The sequence below is a fragment of the Silurus meridionalis genome, chromosome 7 (genome assembly GCF_014805685.1).
Source record: "Silurus meridionalis isolate SWU-2019-XX chromosome 7, ASM1480568v1, whole genome shotgun sequence".
In the NCBI taxonomy this organism is placed as follows: Eukaryota; Metazoa; Chordata; class Actinopteri; order Siluriformes; family Siluridae; genus Silurus; species Silurus meridionalis.
Window position 1 is genome coordinate 20,004,405 of NC_060890.1, and position 25,095 is coordinate 20,029,499.

The window sequence follows — 25,095 nt, forward strand, 5'->3', positions numbered from 1 at the left end:
TAAAAGAGTAGCAGAATAATAACTTGCCTCTGATTATAATAACGGCTCAGTTGTGTGTATTCGTTGAGATTTCAGTCATTATTAATTGAGAATTCATAAATGTATACAGACTGCTGCTTTTGATGTCTGATCTCTCTGCCTTTCAGAGCTAATACCACACAAGTCAGTAGAAATCTGGCTATGGAACTAATAGTTAAATAAAATATTCAAGCTTTTCAAATTCACACAATAACTTAAGGCTGTGATGCTGCTCAGCTGTTTCTCTGTGTGTTTGCACAAGATCATTTTAAACCTGAAATTTGGTGCACTTGTAAGCCTCCTAGAAGCCTATTAAAGGACATTATCCTACTTCAGATGTATTTTTACAAATTCAAGCACAATTTCAAAACACTGTTAAATGCTGAAGAGGGTTTCTTTCCTCTTGGTGGGGAAAAAAGTCTCCATGAGGTTTTATTGTTATGAGTGAGCAATAGATAAACCAGAGAAGTAAACAGTCATCAGAGTGCATGCTGAGCTTTTCACTACTGCCTTGATGGCACTTCGTGTTTTATTTTTGCGTTCATTTGATTCCTGCAGCACTTTAGTGATTAGTTCCTTCTGAGACATCATGCAGGTATCTAAACAAATGATTTAGATATTGCTGCTTCAATTAACCACAATTATTCTCAATGAGATGCTACTCTAAAGCTAAAATCCTGGTACTGGTAGATAAATGGTGTTTATTGTATTTGAAATTATTAACCCCCTTGTTTTTTTTTTTTTTTTTTTTAAGCATTTAACACCAGTTAATCCAATCGGTTGATTACAATGATGTGTGTTTTCTCTTTGGTAAAACCTCTGCTTGTTCTCACCTTTTCATAGTTAGTAAAGCCACCCATCACAGCAGGGTCCACAATACCATTGAGCAGCATGGACAGGGGGTTGATGGGAAGGTTGGGGTCATTAAGATGACGCTGGACCATGTTGTTGATTTTCTCATTTGTCAGTTGCATGGTCTCCATGGCGTTCTCCAGAGGGCTAATTTCTTCCTGTAAAACACAGATATGCAGATTTTTTTTAATATTAAAAGTAAAGGATAAAATAAAAAAAAATACAAAATACAAAAAGTATAAAAAGTACAACATTTGGTCAAACCATCTTAATATTCTTATATGATAATATAATATAAAACAAAAATATACATAAAGCCATGATGTGACATTTTTGTAGCTAATGCAGAAAATGTACAAAGGTTATTATATTATATTTAAATATTTTGTGTTAAAGTTTTTTCTAGAGAGGAAAGAAAAAGTTTAATTATGGGTTTCTACTTCGAATCCAAAAAAAAGTAAACACTTTGCTAAAGAGATACATATAACCTTTACTGACTCTTAAGAGGTCTTAGGACTATGGCTTCCTTTTTTTTTTTTTTTTTTTTAAGACAAACAAGTAGTACCAAAATGCTAAGAAAATATCAAGATAAATGTGATGGGAGACTGTTGCTTAATAATTATCATTTTTTCCACCCTTATCTGTAGCAGAGCTGAAGATGTTTAGGTTTTTGTTGGGAGTAATGAGGATGGACAGGATTAGAAATGAGTTTATTAGAGGGACAGAGCATGTAGGACGTTTTAGAGGTGAGGGAGGCGAGATTGAGATGGTTTGGACATGTGCAGAGGAGGGACATGGCGTATATCAGTAGGAGAATGCTGAGGATGGAGCTACCAGGAAGGAGGAAAAGAGGAAGACCAAAGAGAAAGTTTATGTATGGGGTGAGGGAAGACATGCAGGTAGTTGGGGTGAAAGAAGCAGATGTAGAGGACAGGGGGTTGTGGAGATGGATGATCTGCTGTGGCGCCCCCTAATGGAAGCAGCTGAAAGAAGAAGATCTGTTCTACAGTTTCAGGAACCGAATGTAGTAAAGATCACCTGGATGAGCTGCTACTAGAAATATATTAATATTTATTTAATGTCATGCTAAAAGATGAATTTATATGCTTTTGCTTCGACCGATTTGTATTTCCAAGAAAACAATAATAATAATAAAAAAAGATGGTCTGCATTGGTGTCCATCTTCCACTACCTCCTTATCCTGTCGGCTAAAAAGAAAATGTCACGTCTAAACCAGTTTGAAGAAAAAAAAGAAAATCTGCTCCTTTATTTTGAAATAGGGGTTTAAAAAGGTAATCTGTACATCTGGATCTTTTACTGCTGGGACTAGATATTTACTGCGCATTGTCCCTTATTCATTCGCCGTCTGTGAGAAGGATGTCACACCACGCTGTGACAGACTGAAGCTGAGACCCAAACAAATCTGTCTGTTCCTGGCCACAACACACAGCTCCGCAAATAGCTAATGAGGACGTTGTGAGGATTACCAGAATAAACGACGACATCTGAGTTAGGACAGAAATACACAAAACACACAGGATGAAGATGGAAGGAGAGTAAAAGAGGGGATTTGCATTTGTAAGGATGCAGAAAGAATATAAGAATCAACTTGTAAAGGAAAAGCTGGGAATGAGATGAGTGAAAGTAGAGCAGCTTGAGCTACGCACACGCACCACACACTTGGGGAAAGGGAGGGGGGTTTAGAGGATAGAGGGATTGATAGAGAGAGTGAAAGACTTGTATGGAAGAAGCACTTAAGCTGAGAAACTAACGAAGCTGCTTTGTCATAAAGATTCTCTAAAATCCTGATCAAGGCCCGAATTATTGTAGAACACAATCCAAACTCATTAATCGGCACAAAAGTGTTAACTGCAGCACGGAAACGGAAATTCAGTGAGAATATCTAAAACTACTGGATATTGCAGACAGGCCACTTTCTCAGGCTGATAAAACACACTCTCTTTCTCTCTCTCTCTCTCTTTCTCACACACACCTCTAAATTATTACAACCCTCAAAGGCAGTTTAAATAAAAGAAAAGTAAAATGACTCAGACGATCTTGTGTAATTAGTCACGCTGTGAGAGTTTTTGGTGGTTTCAGCCCTACCGAGAATAACACTATATTTTGATCTAATAATCAATACCAATTTCTTTCTACAAGCGAACCGTATTCCAACACTCCTGGGCCCATTAGGTTATAAAAAAAATGGCTTGAAGTTAAATGAGAGGAAAAGATCATCAGAGAACACAATGGGTCAGTTTACTCACTGCAGAGACGGAGATGACTTCGAACCAGCGCAGGATCCCAGGGAGCTTGTAGGCTGTGACATATGTAGTCCTTTCAATCCACATATTCTATTAGGGAGAACAAAATGAACACAAATAGGTAATGGGTGAAATTATCGTCTCAGAGGAATAGCTACACAGGGCAGAGCACTTAGGGAAAAAGTTATTAGTTTGAACTTCTCCTGAACCTTCAGATGGCAAACCAAATCTTCTTAAATTAGATTTCTTTTTTTTTTTTGTCTAGTGAATTTGAAACTGAATGAATTCTAATTACCAGCAGCTCAATTATGTCCGTTAGTAATTTAATTTCAGATAGAGATGTCCACATTTGCTAGTTTGGCATTTAAATAGGTGCACTTCCTTTTTTTTTTATATTCACATACATTTCTTGTATAAATTTTGCAGGTGTTTTGGACTTATTCAGTACCCACCCCCACACGATCTGTCCAGTTTAACCAATGGGTCAGATCTGTTTACCTGGACATGGAATGGAAGTCAGAAAGTTTGATCTTGTTAATGCCGAGACAGAGTGACTGAAAAAAGCGAAACTGGCTTTTTATATTAAAGCAAATGAATAGTTGTGAATGCATGAAGGGTGGGCATAGAGCAGGTACTCGGGTACTCTTCTCCATTACCTGGGAACATTAGCATTTTGAGTTTAGTATATACTCCTTTTACAGACTTTATAAACAATTCAAAGCCTTGTGCATGCGTCCAAAGTTTGTTATAAATATTAAATTAAATATATAAAATAAATGCATAGATTTTTTTGCAGCTTCCACCATTGGGCCTTTGTTCAAGGCCCTTTACTTTAAACTGGTCGGTTGTATAAAAAAGATAACTGATGAAAGTCACTCTCTCTTGCTTTGCAGCTTGGTAATGCAAGAATTTGAACTCAACATCTCCTTATTAGAGGTCTAACCCCTAAACCACTGAGCTCCCACTTTCTGTTCCCTGCATACATCTTGTTCCTTGCCCAATCATATATCAAAATCATACATACAGCAAATTCGTTGTCCGGGTCTTTCTCGCCTTTGCGGATGGGTCTGGAGTACTGGAACTTGATGACCTCGTTGATGGTGTAAAAACTGTAAGGAAAAGCAGAGCAGCCGTTAGTGAGTCACTGGACTCTTCAATGTGACAGCATGACACTGGGTCAGCTCTCAGATGCAGGTGATATGATGGCATTGCAGAGTATTAGCTGTCATAAAGGCTAGAGGAATCTCCTTTCTGCTGGAATAAGGAGCAGCGCGAACGCTTGTAGCAAAACAATGGATGGGCTTCATTTATTTATGAAAAGGAGTGAAAAAAATACTGAAAGGAGAAGACGGGCATGCAGAAACCAGCAGTATGACAGACACTGAAGACTTTAAAAAGAACTGACAACAACTCTACATTTCTCTTATATACATACACCTCCCCTGACAATAAGCTGCAAAAACAGCTTTTTTTTGTCTGTTTTATCTCCTCCTCACACTCACTGCCTGGAAATAAACGCCATCTGGTCTCAGAGGCTTTTGAATTAGATTTTGTAATTACTGTGCAATATGAATAAAATATCAAACCCAAAAGTAAGCAGCATTCCAATGCCAGCCAGATCAAAGTCCATCTGGGATGTGTACGGGCTTTTCATTCATCTACTAGAGTGTGTTTGACTAGAACAAGAAATATGTCACCACCCTGATGGAAAGAATACAAAGACGGCAAGGCAAAGCCACAAACACAGACGCCGAGCTTTGGTTAAATTCCACTCTAAGAACTAAACTTTAAAAATACAATTTTTCACACAGCTATTTTCGAAACTTAATATATCAAGACAGATGAGATCCTCATGCTTTTGATCATTTGTCTAGTAATTCCTGCCTGTTAGTGATTCTCTATGATCACTCGTCATTTAGCAAGTTTAAGTGCTAAAGGAAATGAACCCAGCCATTAGGGAGGCACAAGCCAGTGCATTCTTAGTGCCGGTCCCAAGCCCGGGTAAATGGGGAGGGTTGCGTTAGGAAGGGCATCCAGCGTAAAACATGTGCCAAATCAAATATGCGGATCACAAATGAGAATTTCATACCGGATCGGTCGAGGCCGGGTTAACAACGACCGCCACAGGTATCGTTAGCCGACAGGGTACCGGTGGAAATTGGGCTACTGTTGGCCGAAGGAGGAAAAGAAGAGGAGGAAGACGTCTACAGAGACGGCAGGGAAAGGAGCAGTGTAGGAGAGTGGAGGTTCGGGTTGGTACTTTAAATGTTGGTACTATGACGGGTAAAGGGAGAGAGTAGCTGATATGATGGAGAGGAGAAAGGTAGATATGCTGTGTGTTCAGGAGACCAAGTGGAAAGGGAGTAAGGCCAGGAACATTGGAGGTGGTTTAAACTGTTTTATCATGGTGTGGATGGAAAGAGAAATGGTGTAGGGGTGATTCTGAAGGAAGAGTACAGTAAGAGTGTAGTGGAGGTGAAGAGAGTTTCTGATAGGGTGATGATCGTGAAGGTGGAAGTTGAAGGGATGATGATAAATGTCATCAGTGCCTATGCTCCACAAGTTGGCTGTGAGATGGAGGAGAAGGAAAGATTCTGGAGTGAATTAGATGAAGTGGTAGATGGTGTACCTAGGAAAGAACGGTTGGTGATTGGGGCGGACTTTAATGGGCATGTGGGTGAAGGAACAGAGGTGATGAGGAGGTGATGGGTAGGTATGGTTTTAAGGAGAGGAATGTGGAAGGGCAGATGGTGGTAGATTTTGCTAAAAGGATGGAAATGGCAGTGGTGAACACTTATTTTAAGAAGAAGGAGGATCATAGGGTGACGATAAGAGTGGAGGAAGGTGCACACAGGTGGACTATGTGCTATGCAGGAGATGCAACCTGAAGGAGATTGGCGACTGTAAGGTGTTGGCAGGGGACAGTGTAGCTAGACAGCATAGGATGGTGGTCTGTAGGATGGTTTTGGAGGCGAAGAAGAGGAGGAGAGTGAGGACTGAAAGAAGAATAAGATGGTGGAAACTGAAGGAGGAAGAGTGTAGTGTGAGGTTCAGGGAAGAGGTCAGAGAGAGGCTCAGTGGTGTTAAGGAGGTGTTGGATGATTGGGCAACTACTGCAGGAGTGATGAGGAGGCAGCTAGAAAAGTACTTGGTGTGACATCTGGAAATAGAAAGGAAGACAAGGAGACGTGGTGGTGGAATGAGGAAGTGCAGGAGAGCATAAGGAGAAAGAGGTTGGCAAAACAGAAGTGGGATAGACAGAGTGATGAGAAAAGTAGGCAGGAGTACAAGGAGATGCGGCAGCAGGTTAAGAGGATGTGGCGAAAGCCAAGGAAAAGGCATATGAGGAGCTGTATGAGAGGTTGGACACTAAGGAAGGAGAAAAGGATTTGTACCGATTGGCCAGGCAGAGGGACCGAGCTGGAAGGATGTACTGCAAGTTAGAGCAATAAAGGATGGAGAGGAAATGTGTTGACTAGTGAGGAGAGTGTGTTGAGAAGGTGGAGGGAGTATTTTGAGCAGCTGATGAATGAGGAAAATCAGAGAGAGAGAAGGTTGGATGATGTGGAGTTGGTGAAGCAGGATGTAGATAGGATTAGTAAGGAGGAAGTGAGAGCAGCGATTAAGAGGATGAAGAGTGGAAAGTCGGTTGGACCAGATGACATACCGGTAGAAGCGTGAGATGTTTAGGAGAGATGGCAGTGGAGTTTTTGACCAGATTGTTTAACAGGATTTTGGAAGGTGAGAAGATGCCTGAGGAATGGAGAAGAGTGTGCTGGTACCGATCTTTAAGCATAAAGGAGATGTGCAGACCTGCAGTAACTACAGGGGTATTAAGTTGATCAGTCACACCATGAAGTTATGGGAAAGAGTAGTGGAAGCCAGGCTGAGAGAAGAGGTGACCATCTGTGAGCAACAGTATGGTTTCATGCCGAGGAAGAGCACCACAGATGCCTTATTTGCTTTGAGAATGTTGATGGAGAAGTATAGAGAAGGACAGAAGGAATTGCATTGTGTATTTGTGGATTTAGAGAAGGCGACGACAGGGTGCCAAGAGAGGAGTTGTGGTATTGTATGAGGAAGTCAGGTGTGTCAGAGAAGTATGTGAGGGTGGTGCAGGACATGTATGAGGACAGTGTGACGGCAGTGAAGTGTGCAGTAGGTACGACAGACTGGTTTAGAGTGAAGGTTGGACTGCATCAAGGATCGGCCCTGAGCCCTTTCCTGTTTGCAGTGGTGATGGACAGGTTGACGGACGAGGTCAGACAGGAGTCTCCTGGACTATGATGTTTATGGATGATATTGTGATTTGTTGTGAGAGTAGGGAGCAGGTTGAGAAGAGCCTGGAGAGGTGGAGATATGCGCTGGAGAGAAGGGGAATGAAACTCAGTAGGAGTAAGACAGAATACATGTGTGTGAATGAGAGGGAGGGCAGTGGAGTGGTGCGGTTGCAGGAGAAGAGCTTCAGAAGGTGGAGGAATTCAGGTACCTGGGGTCAACAGTGCAAAGTAATGGAGAGTGTGTTAGAGAAGTGAAGAAAAGAGTGCAGGCAGGGTGGAGTGGGTGGAGAAGAGTGACAGGAGTGATTTGTGATAGTAGGGTATCTGCAAAATGAAAGGGAAAGTTTATAGGACTGTGGTGAGACCTGCGATGTTGTATGGTTTAGAGACAGTGGCATTGAGTAAAAGACAGGAGGTGGAGCTGGAGGTAGCAGAGCTGAAGATGTTGAGGTTTTCGTTGGGAGTGACGAGGATGGATAAGATTAGAAATGAGTTTATTAGAGGGACAGCATGTAGGATGTTTTGGTGACAAGGTGAGGGAGGCGAGATTGAGATGGTTTGGACATGTGCAGAGGAGGGACATGAATTATATTGGTAGAAGAATGCTGAGGATGGAGCCACCAGGTAGGAGGAAAAGAGGAAGGCCAAGAAGGAGGTTCATGGATGTGGTGAGGGAAGACATGCAGGTAGTTGGTGTAAAGAGGCAGATGTAGAGGACAGGGTGGTATGGCGACGGATGATCCGCTGTGGCGACCCCTAATGGGAGCAGCCGAAAGAAGAAGAAGAAGAAGAAGAAGTGCTAAAGGAAATTGAAGTAAAGTTAAAACAGTTCATGTGGTTAGCATGCATATATCAGAGATCAGCAGTTATCGGGGGTTCAAATTGCTACCCTAGGCTTTCTGGGGAAAATCTTTACAGCTTCCTTCATTCACAGGCAGTTAAAGCAATTTTTTATTGATAACTTCACTGTAACAACAACCAAAGAAAAGCGTTCCTCCTATTGGCTATTGTTACACATTCGTTTCAAAAGTAGCATGCTACATTTTAAGTTTTCTTTTTAGCACTACACCCCAATGCACCCCAATGATGTGAGCTGACTGCTGCTATAACCTAAGTGTATAAATTAGCTTTAGCAGATGCTCGACAATCTTATAGCATGTAAAAGCAGAGACTAAAGTGCACTACGGTACAATTCTAGCAAACCTTTACTAAGCATTAAAATGACAATGCTTTTACATGTGATGAGAGAAAACTGAAGCTCTGACAAAGGTTTGGCAGGCAAAGCTTTTTTTGTTGTTGTTGAGGCTACAAAACACGCCGCTTCATCAGCATAGATAATATCAGAATAAAGATGAAGATACTGGAAGCCTCACTCATTTCCTACAGAGCACAATCATTTTGTCATACTTCTGAGTTCAATTACATTAGTTACTGCGTAATTGAACTAAGTGATAACATTATGAATTTTGCTCCCATGAGCATGTGTTATACTTAATACATGAGGCAACATGAAACATGAACATTTAAAAGACAATAAGAACTCAGGTTTCTTTCACAATGTGAAAAAATATGACAGGTTCAGTACCGTAATTTCCAGACTATAAAGCGCATATATAAGCCCACTGAATTTTACAAATATTTTTATTTTTAACATGAATAAGCTGCACCTGTCTATAAGCCACAGGTGTCTACACTAATGTACTTTACACAGGCTTTAACGAAAGACACGTTACACACGGGTGTAACGGGTGAAATATGTTGCGCTTCCTTTAGGAGCATAGCGGTATTTTGGGAATAGCCTGCCACTGCATTTTTACCGGTATTACTGCGTGTGTTCAAGACGAGGAATATGTCCTTATTATTTTCTGATGCTCATTTCTAAGTTTCTTTGACTAACCCTTAACGCTGTTGCCAAGAAAAATAAAAAAGCACGAGTTTTGGAAACCTGTCTGTGCTTATATGATTTCTGTTGCAACTGGAGTTAGCGAGCTCTCCCTTCACCCAGACTCAATGCGTTACAACGGCTTGTATCTAAACAGTAGCCTAGCAAGAAAGTCATTATTCACTGTCTTCCTCCTTCCTTTCACAACTATTTCTCTCGAGAGTTTTTCTTTTGGCATCGTCGTGCGTAAAAAAAAAAAAAATTTCTCCCGAAGCCGTGCAGCTCAGAACACAGGTGAGGTGCGTTTTTTCGGAAATTTCATTGGTCTAATGTTATGGGGTTCAGTTTTTTGGCTTGAAGTTTGTGAAACCGGGAAAAACCCAGGAAACACTTAAATTCTTGCAGATGATTCACGCTGATGAATTGCACAAAACATGACGATTGAATAAGATCAACAATTTAAGTTTTGCTTTTCTCCTTTTTTCTTTCAGAACAATAATAACCAGCATGTGTTTTAACACGTGAATGCTGCTCTGTTAAGGTAAACAACAAGGAAGATAAATGATGATGATGATACCTGACTATCTGCTCACACACAGGCTTGTTTCGGAATTTTGGAGGCAGCTCAAGCATCGGCTTCACTGTGAAACACTGAATATCTACACACAGAGTTAAGAAAAAACTTCAAATCGGCTCAGAATGAAACAGGAATAAATATATGGCAAAACAATAGACATTTTGATGATTTCATTTTATAAAAGTTATACACTTTATACTGAATATATGTGAAGTTGACGCAGCAATATAACTTGTGACTGAAGTGCTGCTTTGACCTACTTGCAGAGACAGAACCTTCTAAAAGCTCGAAATGGTATAACAAGGCATGTTCATTTTATCATTTGGATCTCTTAAGTGAAGGAAATAAAATACACTAAATAAAAACAAAAAAATTGTACATTCAAGTCTCAATACGTTGACATTTTACATAAAACTCCTACTTGCTGCCTTTTGCTGTTTTTTCTGTGTTACAAGTTATAGTATGGTTTAATATTATGTCTTTAACTCTGCAAAACTGTTACAGCAATTATCCATATACAATTTTAGAAAACATGGTTTTCTGGGATGCTTAATGCTTTTTGGATTCCGCTGTCTAATCACATTTATTTCTTAAATTCCAGCCTGCTGCAGAATTTAATAGAGAACCTTCAAAAGTTCCACCAGATGGGCTGTGGAACTGAGGTACCCTAAATGGGTCTAGATTTAATATGCAGCTATGAAACATGGACATGGTTGTGTTGTGTGAAGATGTCAGCAATATGGAAGGATACACTGGCCGGAAGAATGGCGGAGCTCATCGCTAGGGGCTGTGGTAGTCTTCATCTTCTCTGCATTGGGGAACTGTGTAAGCAGCCTCGCTTCAAAATCCTCCCTTCGCTCGTACTCTTTTCCACGGTAGATAAACATCTTATTCTGCAAAACACAAAGACAAAACCTGATTAATACACACATCACACAGGCTGAGACAATGGACCTACACACAATGGTATAAGTAAACAACAGAATGATGGAACCCAACAATTTTGTAACCAATTAGGTTTGAAAACTCAACAGCACTGTGCTATCATTATTATTCACAGTTAAGTGTGGCCTGTTATAGTTCCTTACTCATGTGATTAGGTTAACAGTTCAGTCCTGGCAGTTATGAGATCATTAAATAAAGTCTACAAATAAAAGTATGCATGTGATTTGAGCGTGATGGGGTGTTCCTCAGATGAAGTGCTAATGCGATGCTGCTTGCCACCTCAGCAGGGTGTTCTCAGTTCTAGCAAGGTTAAGGCAAGCAGTTGATAATGAATAAATGACTACAAATGAGCAGTCCTTTTCTTTTAGAAATAAAGGACAAATTAGGCACACAAGCCAGATTTTAAGAGAACAATTACCCATTATTACTTTAAAACTGTCGTGCTTTGAGGTTCTTCTAAACCGCATCATTGGTCCTTTAATGTACCTATACGTGTGTGTGCGCACACACACACTTATCACACCCATCAGATCCAAGAAAAGTGAAATCTTGATACTACAGCACATTTGGATATTCTAGACAATTCCATTCTTAGCACTTTGCAAGAATTTTGGGGAAGAACCACATATAGATGTGATGGCTTTACATAATGAGCTCCACAAAAAGAGCTCCATGAAGATAAGGTTTACATAGTTGAAGTGGACGTTCTCGAGCATCCTGCTATAGAGCTCTGACATCAACCTTACTGAACACCTTTGGGAGGAAATTGAATGTTGACTGCACCCAGGCCTCCTCACCTACATCAGTACCTGGCTTTACTAACACCCTTGTGGCTGGAAGAGCACAAATCTCCACAAGCACACTCCAAAACCTAGTCAAACATCTTTCCAGAAATTTGGAATGGGATGTTCAAACAACACACACAAACAGTGAGACCTGCATTTGTAGTTGGATTTTGTGGTTAAGGTGTGCTTAAAGTGACAGCACCTCTGTCTTATTGTAATGATAAAATAAATACAAATCAAATCTACCACTACTATGTCAAGCATAAATGCCACTGTAACCTAGCTAAGGCAGCTGATCTCCAAGCAAACCAGTGTTCGGCAATTTTATTCTGCAATAGTACAAATGCACACCTATCGCATAAATCATAAATAATGGATGTGAGAGAGAAAGCACTTCCAGCTCTTCAGATCAATGTGCATCGATTCTAGACACTAGAAGTGCTTCTTTATACACACTATAATACTCATGAGCATATAATTCCACAGTGTGTTCAATGTGTGAGAGTTTGCACTCGATATAAAACCTACTACTGTACAAAAATGTCTGTTGTCTTCATGTTCAAACAACAAAATACTCGAATCCTTGTATTTAAGGGTTTGTGATTTTGGGAACCACTTCTAAACTAACAGTCTTTACAAATATATAAAATCTTACTTTAAATATGGATTTAACTTGCTCATACAGCAAAAAAAAAAAAAAAAAAAATGCTAAAGACAAGCTCGAGGACAGCTGTAGTGTGATTATTTACATTCTGAATCTGAAATTGGGGTTGGCAGCACATTTAGCAGCAAAAGTACATTTTAAAATGCACCACAGTAATCTGCAATTCAAAGAGAGCATGATGCTAGAGCTGTCTCTTGGCAGCGCTCTCTGGAAGACAAGGTCACTACAAGCTCAACGGCAACAGTGGCGTTTTAGGAAATTGGTTTCCTGAATGCGCTCCAAACTCCAAACATGCTCGTCTGGCAAGTCGGGACAGTCAATACAAAGGGCTGCCGGAACGCAAGCTAGTCCTAACCCAAGTCGTACACCGTGCACACACCAACATAATCCTGGCTGGCAGAATGGACGTAGAGACAACATCTCAACCAGCACCTGATCAACATTGGACATGATGGGAGCTGTGATCTGGTACCTAGTCATGACTTACGGCAGAGGAAAGATTGTTTATAAAAAAAAAAAAAAAAAAAAAAAAAAGGTTCCAAGACTATTAAGATAAATTACAGCCAGGTATGGCATTATTACAACCTTCATTAGAATGACTGCTAAATGGGTTTGGATGTACTTTCTTTCTTTCGGCTTCTCCGGTTAGGAGTCGCCATAGCAGATCATCCGCATGTTTTCATTTTGGCCATGTTTTATGCTGAATGCCCTTCCTAACGCAACCCTCCCCATTTATCCAGGCTTAGGACCGGCACTAAGGCTTGTGCAACCCTAATGGCTAGGGTCGGTTCCCTGACTGGGGATCTTACCAAACTGCTTTATAGTACACAAAAAGCCTAATCATGTCATGTCAACCAACAGACAAATTTTGGACAATCTGCAATTTTGTCATTAAATCAGTCATGTAATGAATAGTTGTGAAATGATTTGCACCTTTGGTTGCCACCCCTCTAATATAAGAAGTGTCAAATGTACTACAAATGCATGATTAGATTAGATTTGCTAAGGTCTGCTTGGCCAACATAAAAAAATTTACATAAGGATGGTCAATCACAGTCAGCACAGACCCACAGTTATAATGACAGGCCTATTACAAATAAACTAAAGAATTTGCATTCGCATGTTCCACACAAGTGCATTTGGTACGTTAGTCTGGAGAGTCTGGTTATGATAACATAAGCCTAATATATTAGCCAGAAAATGGCAGAGGCTGGTGCACTGATTAAACTTTATATCCTCCGTCATTGGGAGGAATATTTTGGACAGCTTAAAACATATGGAAGTGCTAAAACAGTTGCACATCTGATTTGAGAGTTCACTATCAATGCGGTATAAAGTGTATGGTTGCTAGATACGGTGATATTTGTTTGTCAGGTTCCCATGCAGACATTAACACTGCTACTATTTACAGCCTTAATAATGCACAACCAACACCTGGGTGAGGGGTGGATAAATAAGTATATAAAGACTTTCAGCCATTCTGCTACAAAAATGCGTCACAGCTTAAACATGTCCTCGGTAAAGATGATGGATTGATTCTGCTGTTATACAAATTTTGACGTCATGTCCAGAAAGAGCAGAAGCAGTTGATTCGGAGGAGTTGTGACAGGCTGAAAACGTACAATTAGCTCCCACCCTTTTGGCGCAGCTTTCAGAGTCAATCAAACACACTGCGGCTCTTACTCAGACAGCCATATGTTCCCCCTCTGAGTGTGTGCATCAGGATCAGCAGCAAAAGAGCTCACTCAGCTTCTACAAACCACCTGAACCCACATATTTCAGTCTTCCAATTAAGCAAGTGCACTGTAGAAATGAAATATATCTGAGGTGCGTCTCAATATCTGCTCCGTGTGATAAGATGGCAACCGGCGGGCTTGTCTGCTCTGCGCGCGCATGTTAGCGCCGGCAGCTATTCAGGTCACGGTGCAGTTCGATGCAATGCCTCTCATGGCTCCATGTGCATACCAAAGAGGCTCTTTGAGGAAGGAAAATGCAAGCGCAACACATTTTCTATTTTCCCGCTGCAGGGGAGGTTTCTTTACGGAGATGCGCAGCGGCACAGACACTTTTTCTCGGTCTGGCTCAGTAAGCCACGCTAAAACACTAGCAGTAACAAATTACAGCCATGGGGGCATGACAACGAGTGGCAAATTCTGCTTTTTAATTTGGCAGAGGATATAGTTTGAAAACACAGTCTCCGCATGTGGAATTAGTGTGTTGGAGCTCGTTTTGCTTCTTTTACCTTGGCACAGCACCAGCTCTGTAATGTAATGGATTAGACACTTCGAGATACGGCACAGATTTGCTGTTTCGGGCTCATTTTTGATGTGGATACTGTTTTTTGGCTTCTCATGAAGTCTAAATCACAATGAAGTCTGACAGACAAAACATCAGCGAAAACATTAAAGCACAGAGGTCATAATGTGGCTTCATATGAGATTACTGAACCACAGTTAACTTTCCCTAGCTTCATTCCAGATGACACAACCCCATTAATCTAACTTATACTCCAAAGAATTTATAGAACTGATAATGACAACAGCTGAAAGTAACTCCCTTCATAAAAACTGTGAGAGTAAAAGCCATTTTTAAACCTTGTCAAAGAACTCCAGTCTGTCATGAATCCTAATGAGCACATGGCACCTCATAAATTAGAGGGCAGAGGAAGGGGAGATGATGCTATATGCGTTAAATATGCTTTATTTCTCCACAGTTTACGAGTCTTGATCTCTTCTAACTGAGTATCCACACAAAAGAAAGGAGAATGTGAGCAAAATAAATGAGGTTTTAGCAAATAAGGATGACTAAGAGTAAAGCTAATATCGTTTTATTCAAGTTTTTTTCACCACTCTGTGATGACACAATATTTCTGCAGTGTCACACAGCATTAAATGAGTACTTGAAACTAGCTTACACATATGTCGATGGATGTTTTTTTTTCTATACACCAAATTTTAACACAGTTCCCTATGGTGAAAAAGTACAGCAAATCTGAAAACATGCATATACTGAAAATTAAGGCGCATAGTGACTACATTATTACGCTAAATATTAACAGATGATGTCACATTGTCACCATGACTAGCACTTTATAAAAAAAAATAAAAAAAACAGCATTTGCTCAAGTTTTATCGTAGTAATAGTGAATAATTTCATTTGGAAACTAAATCAAAATCTATTATCACCAGAATCCAGGTAACTCACACAAGAAGAGGCTAAATTACACTCTTTTTGAAAAATAAAACAAAGTATGTGTGCAACAGGGTAGACTTGAAAAGTAAAGCCTTTTTTCCCCCCCAATATCAAAAATTCTGGGACAACTTTTGTAAAGCTTTTGAGCTGTGGCCAATAAGCCAATGTTTAATTAGCAATATTTGATTTTATGACATTGTATTGCACAGCTTTTGTTGCGTCACATGCTGTAATCAACCTATATTATCACAACAACTGCTGAGATTTTCATGTTTCTGGCTGTGTGATGATACCTACCTCCCAACCACCCGTGCAATAGATGCCTTCATAAGCAGACAAATGAAGTCCTATTGCCTAAAATCAATTCGGCTCGGAGAAAACAAAGTGGCTTTATTGGAGCTATTGATTACCTCTGATAATTAAGCATGCCAGTCAGCACAGAAAAGGAAGCAAGTCCAAAGAGTGACATCGGCACCAGTTTAAAAAGCTTTCTCGTCACGTTCGTCTATTTGACGAACACTGCCAAGAAGCAGGCACTCAACAAAACTGAGAAATACGGAATTATGACTTTTGTTAAAAACAGATGGGATTGATGGCAAGTCACAAGTTCTATAACATTAAAAAAAATCACCTGAAAAAAGGTGAGTTCAGTCCAGAATGCTTAAAAAAAAAAAAAAAATCTGTACTCATTTATATGATAATGAAATGGAATTTTCCATATATTCCCCAATTTTTCACTGATTATTCCCATGTTCCTATGCACTTGCTATGGCAAGCCTGGGCAAAAATGGTTATTACAATCTCAGCTCTCTATTAAAGAAGTACAGAAGAGTGCCTCAGCACCCAGCTGCTTGGCTCAATCTCACGAGAGTGGAAAATATCCTGAAATTGCATGACGGCAAGAGTGCGGAACATGTGAAAATGGCAATTCGCACACTAAGTGTTTGAAAGAGAGAGGAAAAAGAGGGAGATTTAAGGCACACCATGAAATATCTCAATGCAGAGGTTATAACTCTGCCATCATACTCAGAGCTGACCAGAGACATAGTAGGGCAGATGGAGCGTGGCTAATTGATTTGCAGTGTACTGAGTAGTTTAAAGGTCCATGTGTTACAGTCAAGAGAAAGTAAAATGTGTGCCAACAGACTAGCAAGTGGGTTTTAGTGTCTCCTAAAACCTGCCATTTCTAAAAGACTATAGGAAAAATATCCACATAAAACCAACTGCTGTACTGATAACATCCAACTGAAATTTATTTTATTGTATATTATTGTTGACAGATAATCACTAATCACACTAATCAACGAAGAGCATGTTTATCCTAATGAATGAATGAATAGATATTTCTGGGTTCCAGTTGTGAGAACTGTACGTATGGGACTTCCTGTTTTAGCTGAGATCTGTACATGTTTACACTGAAGCTTTCATTTTATTTCACAGCTCCAGCTTGTGATAACACGTTCATGATAATGATATCATGTCAGCGGTGTGTTAGAGTTAAATAACAGCGACTTCCATCCAGTTAGTCTATAGAACTAATGTATGAGTGTCAAAATGTCTTCCTGTTTGAACACTAGTGCCAGTCACCAACACTGACTACTATAAAACATCGTGACGCTTGTTTTGTGACCAAATTACCGACCTTTATCCGCAAAAGGATTTGTTGCGGTGGTTTGCTAAGAAAAGATTATTTATTGCTTTTAAGTAATTTATTCATGAGTACGTCGGAGTGCAAACATTTGCATACTCTTAGGACTAAATGATGAAAAGGAAAATGCCATTTTGTCCAAATAAGACTGAGTTATATTTCAGCCATTCTATTATTCTAGAATTTGGGGAATTTGAAAATACATTTCAACATCAGTTTTTCTGTTTTCACTCAGAAACTCAACAGGATGCAAAGATTTCAATGAACTGCAAAAATAACTCACCCTGAGGAATGAAGGGAAACCCAGACCATAATAACCCACAGCGAAGTAGTCTGGTTTGGGCCTGATCACCTTCACTATGTTCTCATAGAACTGTGCCTGCTTCCTCTGAGAGAGAAAGAGAGCGAGTTAAAGAGGAGGAAATTTTACATTCTCATTCTTCACTCTGTTGATGCACGTGTAACATGCATGCAGTGTAGTGACATTCACATAGACGGTGTGCTTAGACGCACCAGTAAAGCACTGAGCTGCTCAAAGTCAAACATCTCATTCTCGTACTGTTCTGCAAGCTCCTTTCCCAGGATGATGGACTCCTCCCACATCTGTACAAAAAGACACACACAACCCAGATGAAGTGATATGACAGTTTAAGGAATTTAATTTTTATATAAGTAAATTAGTAAAAGACAGACAGACAGAAAGCATTAATACAAAATAAAATGCATGAGCCATGAGCGAATGCTGAAAGTACTATATGTATGAGTTGCCCGGGTCAGAGATTAATGGCGTACTAAAGGAGCATTACAGCATAATATTATGCACATGATGCCAATAACACACAATTCCAAGCACACTAAAACCAACAATTACACACACACAAAAAAAAGAGAACCTAACATTGATTACCAGTTTCTTTTTTTTGGATATATATATTTTTTAAGGCAGAAATAATGAAGGCATTCATTATTAACCTTGATGTTCTGAATGCATGTTGTGTAATATACAGTGTATTTGTAGTGTGCGCGCTATTTTGGTGCTTGGGAGCTTTTCATTGCTCTAACTGGTAATGCATGGGCTTTCTGATTTGGATTGATGGATTATCACTATTACTGCTGCCCCTAATGATGTGAGTAATTCGGCTCCAGAAGGAAGAAAGTCATTTCCACAGTGCTTGTATATAGCAATTACAGTTGTAACGGGGCAAAAAAACAAAAGCTTGAAATATAATGAAAGTCCACTTTTACTGAGCTGTAAATTCGGAAGGATAATTAATTTAACCTATTCATAAGTGTCTTGAATCACAAGAGCTAATCAGAGGAGAACTAATGGAGTACGATGCAGCTGAGGGTGAGCTGAGGAAGTCCAGTTCCACTCACTATCTCTATTCATCTTTCCTTCGTTCTCTGTGACCATCTGGCTACGTCCCAACAGGAGGAGCTACTTTTAAAATAGCTTTGCTTGAAAAGGGTGCACTCAGTCCCTGACAGTGTGTGAAGCGTAGCACGCCTGGATGTCGAACCCTTACTCTAGGACAAGCTGCTCTTCCACTTTCTCACCCCCGCAACTCCCACCTACACACAGGCCTGAAAGAAGCCTCAGTAGGGAATTCTAATTATGGGACTGGCAAGGGAAAAAAAAAAAAGATACTCGCCTACCACTCTCACTCACACTCACACACACACACACACACACACACACACACACACACACACACACACACACACACTTTGTGTCCCCAAGCCACGTAATGAGCTTCAGAATAGGGGGGGCGGTGTTTAGGGGCTACTGGGAATCTGTGACCACACTGTCGAGCAAAAAGCTCTCCTCTAACTCGCTGAACAATATTCAACGTTATGCAAAAAACTTAATAAAGATCTAACAGTTTGGACGAGCACAAATACAGAGGTCCACTCTTCTTCTGATTTCCACTGCACTCCTCCTGGAGTATGCTCTCGGCTTGCTTCAACATACGAATACATCCATTTAAAATGCTTTTTGCTGTCCTTGAAGCTGGAATGTGTGTGATTGTGTGTGGGTGTGTGTGTGGTCTCTAGAAAATTCAGAGCATCAGTAAAAAGTAAAGAGTTTACCACTTCATTAGGTAATGCTCCTGTGTCTGATACACCTGACACACAGGCAATGCCAATACCAAAAGTTCACGTGATACATGCTCAGTGCTGAGAGCATTTTATTGATGGATGGGTAGAGCAGACAACAGATTGCTTACATTCAATACAGAAACCATGGTAGGTGTGTTGAATGAGAACACACAAGGCAGTCTTTAGAGTGGTGCTGTTGATTTTTGGATAATTGATCTGATACAGTCGCACTACACATAGAGCTGAAATTATGATGTGATATTCAATGTGTTAGATTGCTTTTTTATATGCGATGTTTAATTAGTCTGAACAGAACCCTGGTGAAATTTGACTCTGCAAGACGTGAACCCTGTATTACATCATTATGGGTTTGGTGAATGATCTGTACCGAAAGACTGAGTTGTAATGTACTTATTATTATTTATTAATAATAATAATAATCATCATCATCATCATCATCTTTCGGCTTCTCCTATTAGGGGTCGCCACAGCGGATCATCCGTCTCCACACCCCCCTGTCCTCTACATCTACCTCTTTCACACCAACTACCTGCATGTCTTCCTTCACCACATCCATTAACCTCCTCCTTGGCCTTCCTCTTCTCCTCCTTCCTGGTGGTTCCATCCTCAGCATTCTTCTACCAATATACCCCATGTCCCTCCTCTGCAGATGTCCAAACTATCTCAATCTCGCCTCACTCACCTTGTCTCTAAAACGTCCTACATGCACTGTCCCTCTAATAAACTCATTTCTAATCTTGTCCATCCTCGTCACTCCTAACGAAAACCTTAACATCTTCAGCTCTGCTCCCTCCAGCTCCACCTCCTGTCTTTTACTCAATGCCACTGTATCTAAACCATACAACATCACAGGTCTCACCAGAGTCCCATAAACTTTCCCTTTCACTCTCACATATACTCTTCTATCACAAATCACTTCTGCTATCACTCTTCTTCACCCACTCCACCCTGCCTGCACACTTTTCTTCACTTCTGTTCTGCACTGTTGACCCCAGGTACCTAAACTCCTCCACCTTCTCCACCTCTTCTCCCTGCAACCGCACCCCTCCACTGCCCTCCCTCTCATTCACACACATGTACTCTGTCTTACTCCTACTGACTTTCATTCCTCTTCTCTCCAGCGCATATCTCCACCTCTCCAGGCTCTTCTCAACCTGCTCCCTACTCTCACCACAAATCACGATATCATCCGCAAACATCATAGTCCACAGAGAAATAATAATAATAATATTATTTCATAATTATCTGTGTAAAACTAACTATAAATGAACAGGGGGGTAATCTGACTGTAAAGCAAACTAATGCATTACATGAGTCTGTGTTTAGCTCACGTCTTATGAGAAAACACACAGAATACAGAAGAACTTTGACATTTTCATCAATGAAGAAGAAGAAGAAAAAAAAAAAAAAGCTGTTTACAAACTCGTTACCTTCCCCTTGTCGAAATAGTTGATAATCTCCTGATAAAGCTGGTCCTTGAGCTGACCTTGAGTGCTCGCCTGGTATCCGTCTCTCTGAGTCAGGTGAGCTGCACAGGCCTCTTCTGACCACTGTGTACACAACACCATGCCTTATTAAAATAACACATCAGCATACTTTAATCAAACACACGTTTTTTGTGCTTTTATCTACATCCCTGAAAAAAGATGGATGATTAACACCTTCTCTGATTTTATGCTGGCCCATCTGTCTGACTGGCACCATGCACTCCCTGCACAGCCAGGTCCAGTCAGCTGACCAGCAGGCAAACACAGCCATTTTATTGTGTGTGGAAGTGTTGTTTTGTGCTCAGGGCCTTGTCAGAACCGATTCACTGCAGTGCAAATGTAACTGATATTTCATGTAACACATCGCAGGATAATAATAATAATAATAATAATTTGTTACATTTATATAGCGCTTTTCTGCAGCACTCAAAGCGCTTTACATATGAAAGGGGGATTCTCCTCAACCACCACCAATGTGCAGCATCCACCTGGATGATGCGACGGCAACCATATTGCGCCAGAACGCCCACCACACACCAGCATATTAGTGGAGAGGAGAGTGATATAGCCAATTAATATGAGGGGATGATTAAGTAGGCCAGCGGGCAAGTTTTTTGGCCAGGATGCCGGGGCACACCCTCCCCAGAAAAAAAAAATTATAATAAAAATACACATCTCCTGCAAATACCAGGCTCATGGAAAACAGCCAGCTGTGCTACATGCCAAGCTACATGGGAATTTGTGTTCCTTTAAATGCCTTAATGTTTCTGCATGGACGTTACTCAGTATTCACGCGCGTGAAATGCTGAAAGCACACCGACGGGGCCACATGCCAAAACTTTGCTCTCAGAATCTCACGAGTTTTACTGTATGCAAATGTTTCTTAGTTGTGATGCATGTTTTTTGTTTTGTTTGGGAAAAATAATTCCACGTGTTAATTCATAGTTTTGTTGCCTTCAGTGTGACTCTACAATTTTCATAGTCATGAAAATAAAGAAAACTCTTCAAATGAGCAGGTGTGTCCAAACTTTTGGTCTGTACTGTGTATATAACATATATAAACTTTTGGTCTGTACTGTATATATGTGTATAGATATATATATGTGTATATATATATATATATATATATATATATATATATATATATATATATATATATGTGTATATATATATATATATATATATATATATATATATATATATATAAAATATATATATAAAATATATATATATATAAAAATCCATTTACATACATTTTGTTGCATTTTTGTTCAAACACTTGACCAAAATCATCACTGTAAAACAAAAAAACAAAAACAAAAACAAAACAAACAAAAAATGTCTATTTTAAAATAAATTTCTCTGATCAGAAAAAATGTATTACATGCAATAAAAAAATTCTTTCATATGTTCATTTCCAAAAAAAAAATGAAATAAAACAAAACAAATAAAAAAACAAAAAATCAATTAAAATTAAAAGTAGATCTTGTGTACATATTTATATCCAAACCTTCCTATATGCAACTCATACATGTGTTTCTATAGAAGAAATGGTTGTGTGCTTTTCTCGTTGGAGTGACTTCTCGAGCGTGTTTGAATAAGCAAACAAAGGGGCTGCTCAGTTGCGGGAATAAATCACGCTGTTAAGTGAGTGCTATTACAAGCTCCCTCTGAACAGAGCTCCAAATACTGCTTACTGCAAATGCATAATGACACAGCTGCAGGGAGCATTTCAGAATTAGGAGGGGAAAAAAAAGAAAATCACAACTGTAATCCTTTCAAACGCTCTTAGCTATGCAAGGAAAGTAGAGCACCGTCACGACTAAAGAGATGCGAAGGGATGCACAAGGAGGACAAAAGCTTCAGCTACTGCAGACAGCTAGGTGTGGGGCAAAAAGGCTTGAGATCTTTGCAACCGAGGTGTAAAGTCAGCTGTTGGGTCATCAGCAAATAATGATTCTGTTATGTGTGAAGTTCTACTTGAAGGTTTTTAAAAACCATGCAGCTCTGTGAGTCTGGGAGGTGTAGAGATCGGAGATTAATGCACAGAAAGCACGAGAGAGAGAGAGCGCGCTATGGAACTGTTCGCGAGTTAACATGAGGCTGTTCATGCATCTGTTTTACTGCGAGACCGAACTGCTCACGAGTTTCATCGCGAGAGTCTGTGTCGAGTTCCGAGCGTGCGACGAGTGACATTTCTCAGTCGTCATAACGTGACGTGGACGGAATTCAGACAGGTTGCACAGTCGTCGAGTACCGACGTATTCCTGTATATTTAAAGATCCTGACTCTCTAAAAGCCCAGTCGATGCTGTAACAGCCAATCACAAGCACATGCGAGTTTAAAGAAAGAGTGCTGCCCTACGAGTGTGTTAGTTTTGACCCTTATCAGCTAGTAGCTCTAGTGTCATAAGATTAGGAGACTTTCTTTTAGAACAAAAAGAACAGCCATTTCCATAATTATTGGCACCCCATTGTATAAATTCTCAGAGCTGTTCGAAATGACAGATACTAAATGCAGCGTACTTCAGTGTACCAAAAACCATTGAGAGTAGTAAACAAAGTTTCAAAGAAACAAATAAATAAGCATCTAAGACTCAATTAGGTATTCACACATGATCAGTGTGAGATTTAGCTTCTGCAAAGACATAATTCCATTTCGTTCACTGTAACTGGGTCATTCTAAAGGAGAACCGCGAGCTTAACTTGCTCTGTGACGCGCAGGATTACAATTATTCCTAACAGCGACACAAACAGCAGTGTAATAATGAAGTTGCTTTACTGATCATAGCATATGTTCTGGGAGGTGAGCCAGTGCTGTGAAGCTTATGTTCCTAGCTCTTTCCATTCACAAAGCCAAATTACACTATTCTCATTATATATCCATAAAGGTGATAATCAGAAACCACATAGAAACATGGGGGCATCAGCATGCCCTTTTACACCAACATAATGAATGTAATAAGCATTATGATTAATTGTGGCTGAGCTGAATGCATGTCGCGCACACACACACTTATCTGTACCTTGAGAAGCTTGGCATGCAGCAATAGAGTGTAGGCAGCCTCAGTGTAGTTATCACACTCCTTATGCAGGTCACATAATTTGTACAGGTACCTAAACACACACACACACACACACACACACACACACACACACAAATGAAAACTCTGAAAACTTTAACCAATGACAACATTCTTTTATATTATTAATGAAAATAAGGCAACATCAAACAGGAAATGAGAACGTCGCATACCTGATGTACATCTCCTCCCTCTCGATCTCCTTGTAGAAATTCTGCAAAAAAGAAGTGAGAGAAAAACCCAAGGTAACTCATTTCAATGAATGCTTATATTAATACAACATCAGATTTTTAAAGGAAGAAAAAAGGAAGACAGCAGGCAAGAAAGAAAAGCTTTCTGACACACACTTGAGGCAGTTTGCCAGTCTTGTGAACGCAAAAGTTTATGGTTTACGGTTTGTGTCATGTTTTGAATTAAACGGCAAGCTTTTCTTTTCCTCCAGCAAAAGTTTTCCCTCCTTTGCATGAGTCAGATCAACATTTAAACGCAATATGAATTTGAGAAAAAGTTCAATTCCAGAATGGCTGCAAAATGTATTTTCTAAAATGATACAAAATGAATATAGCATTTTTTTTTGCTTTTTTTCATATATTGTTTTTAAATATTACACAAATCGCAATGTTAAAAATCAGGCCATATTAAATTAAATATTATGCTATTAGTAAAAATCTCCTTAAATAAATAAATAAATAAATAAATAAATAAATAAATAAAAGCGTTGAAATTGAAAAGAAAAAAACAAAAAAAAACAACAAACAACAAAAGAATAAAAAAACAGATTTGCTTTAGGAGCTCAACCGTTGGCTGGAACTTGAAGAAGCTGAGCATTTAACCTTAAAATATTATATTTTCAACCTATATACAGTTAAATAACCTGCTAATGTACATATACTGTTATTACTGTAGATGCTTACACTGGAAATCTTAATATAATTAGCATAATCCTGTAAATTGAATTACATGATTTATCAGAATTGCTGATATAGAAAACAAAATCAACAATTACAATTAATTAACTTTTTTTTACAAGTGTTATTAATCTTCATTAGCATGTGCATTAACTAGCTGTAGGAAAAATAAACATGCAGAAATTGGAAACTGTGCATTTGCAAACTGATAATAAAACCTATTTATTATGAGACACTTTGAGCTTGTGTGCATGTACATGAGAGAATGTTCAGGTGGATAAGAGAGAGAGCAGTGCAGCCCCCAGCTGAGGGAAACACAGCGTATAAGCTTTCATCAGGATGTTTCTACACACACAGCTGTGCGTCTCTGTTTGAAGAAAGATGACCTTT

At 39.6% G+C, this 25,095-nt stretch overlaps 1 protein-coding gene across 2 annotated transcripts in view; it reads right to left on the minus strand.

Moving 5' to 3' along the window:
• dock1 (dedicator of cytokinesis 1) overlaps nucleotides 1-25,095 on the minus strand; it is a 269,769-nt gene that overhangs the window by 19,814 nt on the left and 224,860 nt on the right. For both annotated transcript variants that reach the window (XM_046852922.1, XM_046852921.1), the window contains exons 36-45: nucleotides 23,971-24,011; nucleotides 23,741-23,831; nucleotides 20,659-20,778; nucleotides 17,621-17,710; nucleotides 17,391-17,495; nucleotides 10,625-10,766; nucleotides 9,874-9,955; nucleotides 4,159-4,243; nucleotides 3,138-3,224; nucleotides 852-1,028 (exon numbers count right to left, since the gene is read on the minus strand). In XM_046852922.1, the coding sequence (XP_046708878.1) occupies nucleotides 852-1,028; nucleotides 3,138-3,224; nucleotides 4,159-4,243; nucleotides 9,874-9,955; nucleotides 10,625-10,766; nucleotides 17,391-17,495; nucleotides 17,621-17,710; nucleotides 20,659-20,778; nucleotides 23,741-23,831; nucleotides 23,971-24,011 (1,020 nt within the window). The remainder of the gene's footprint in view (nucleotides 1-851; nucleotides 1,029-3,137; nucleotides 3,225-4,158; nucleotides 4,244-9,873; nucleotides 9,956-10,624; nucleotides 10,767-17,390; nucleotides 17,496-17,620; nucleotides 17,711-20,658; nucleotides 20,779-23,740; nucleotides 23,832-23,970; nucleotides 24,012-25,095) is intronic.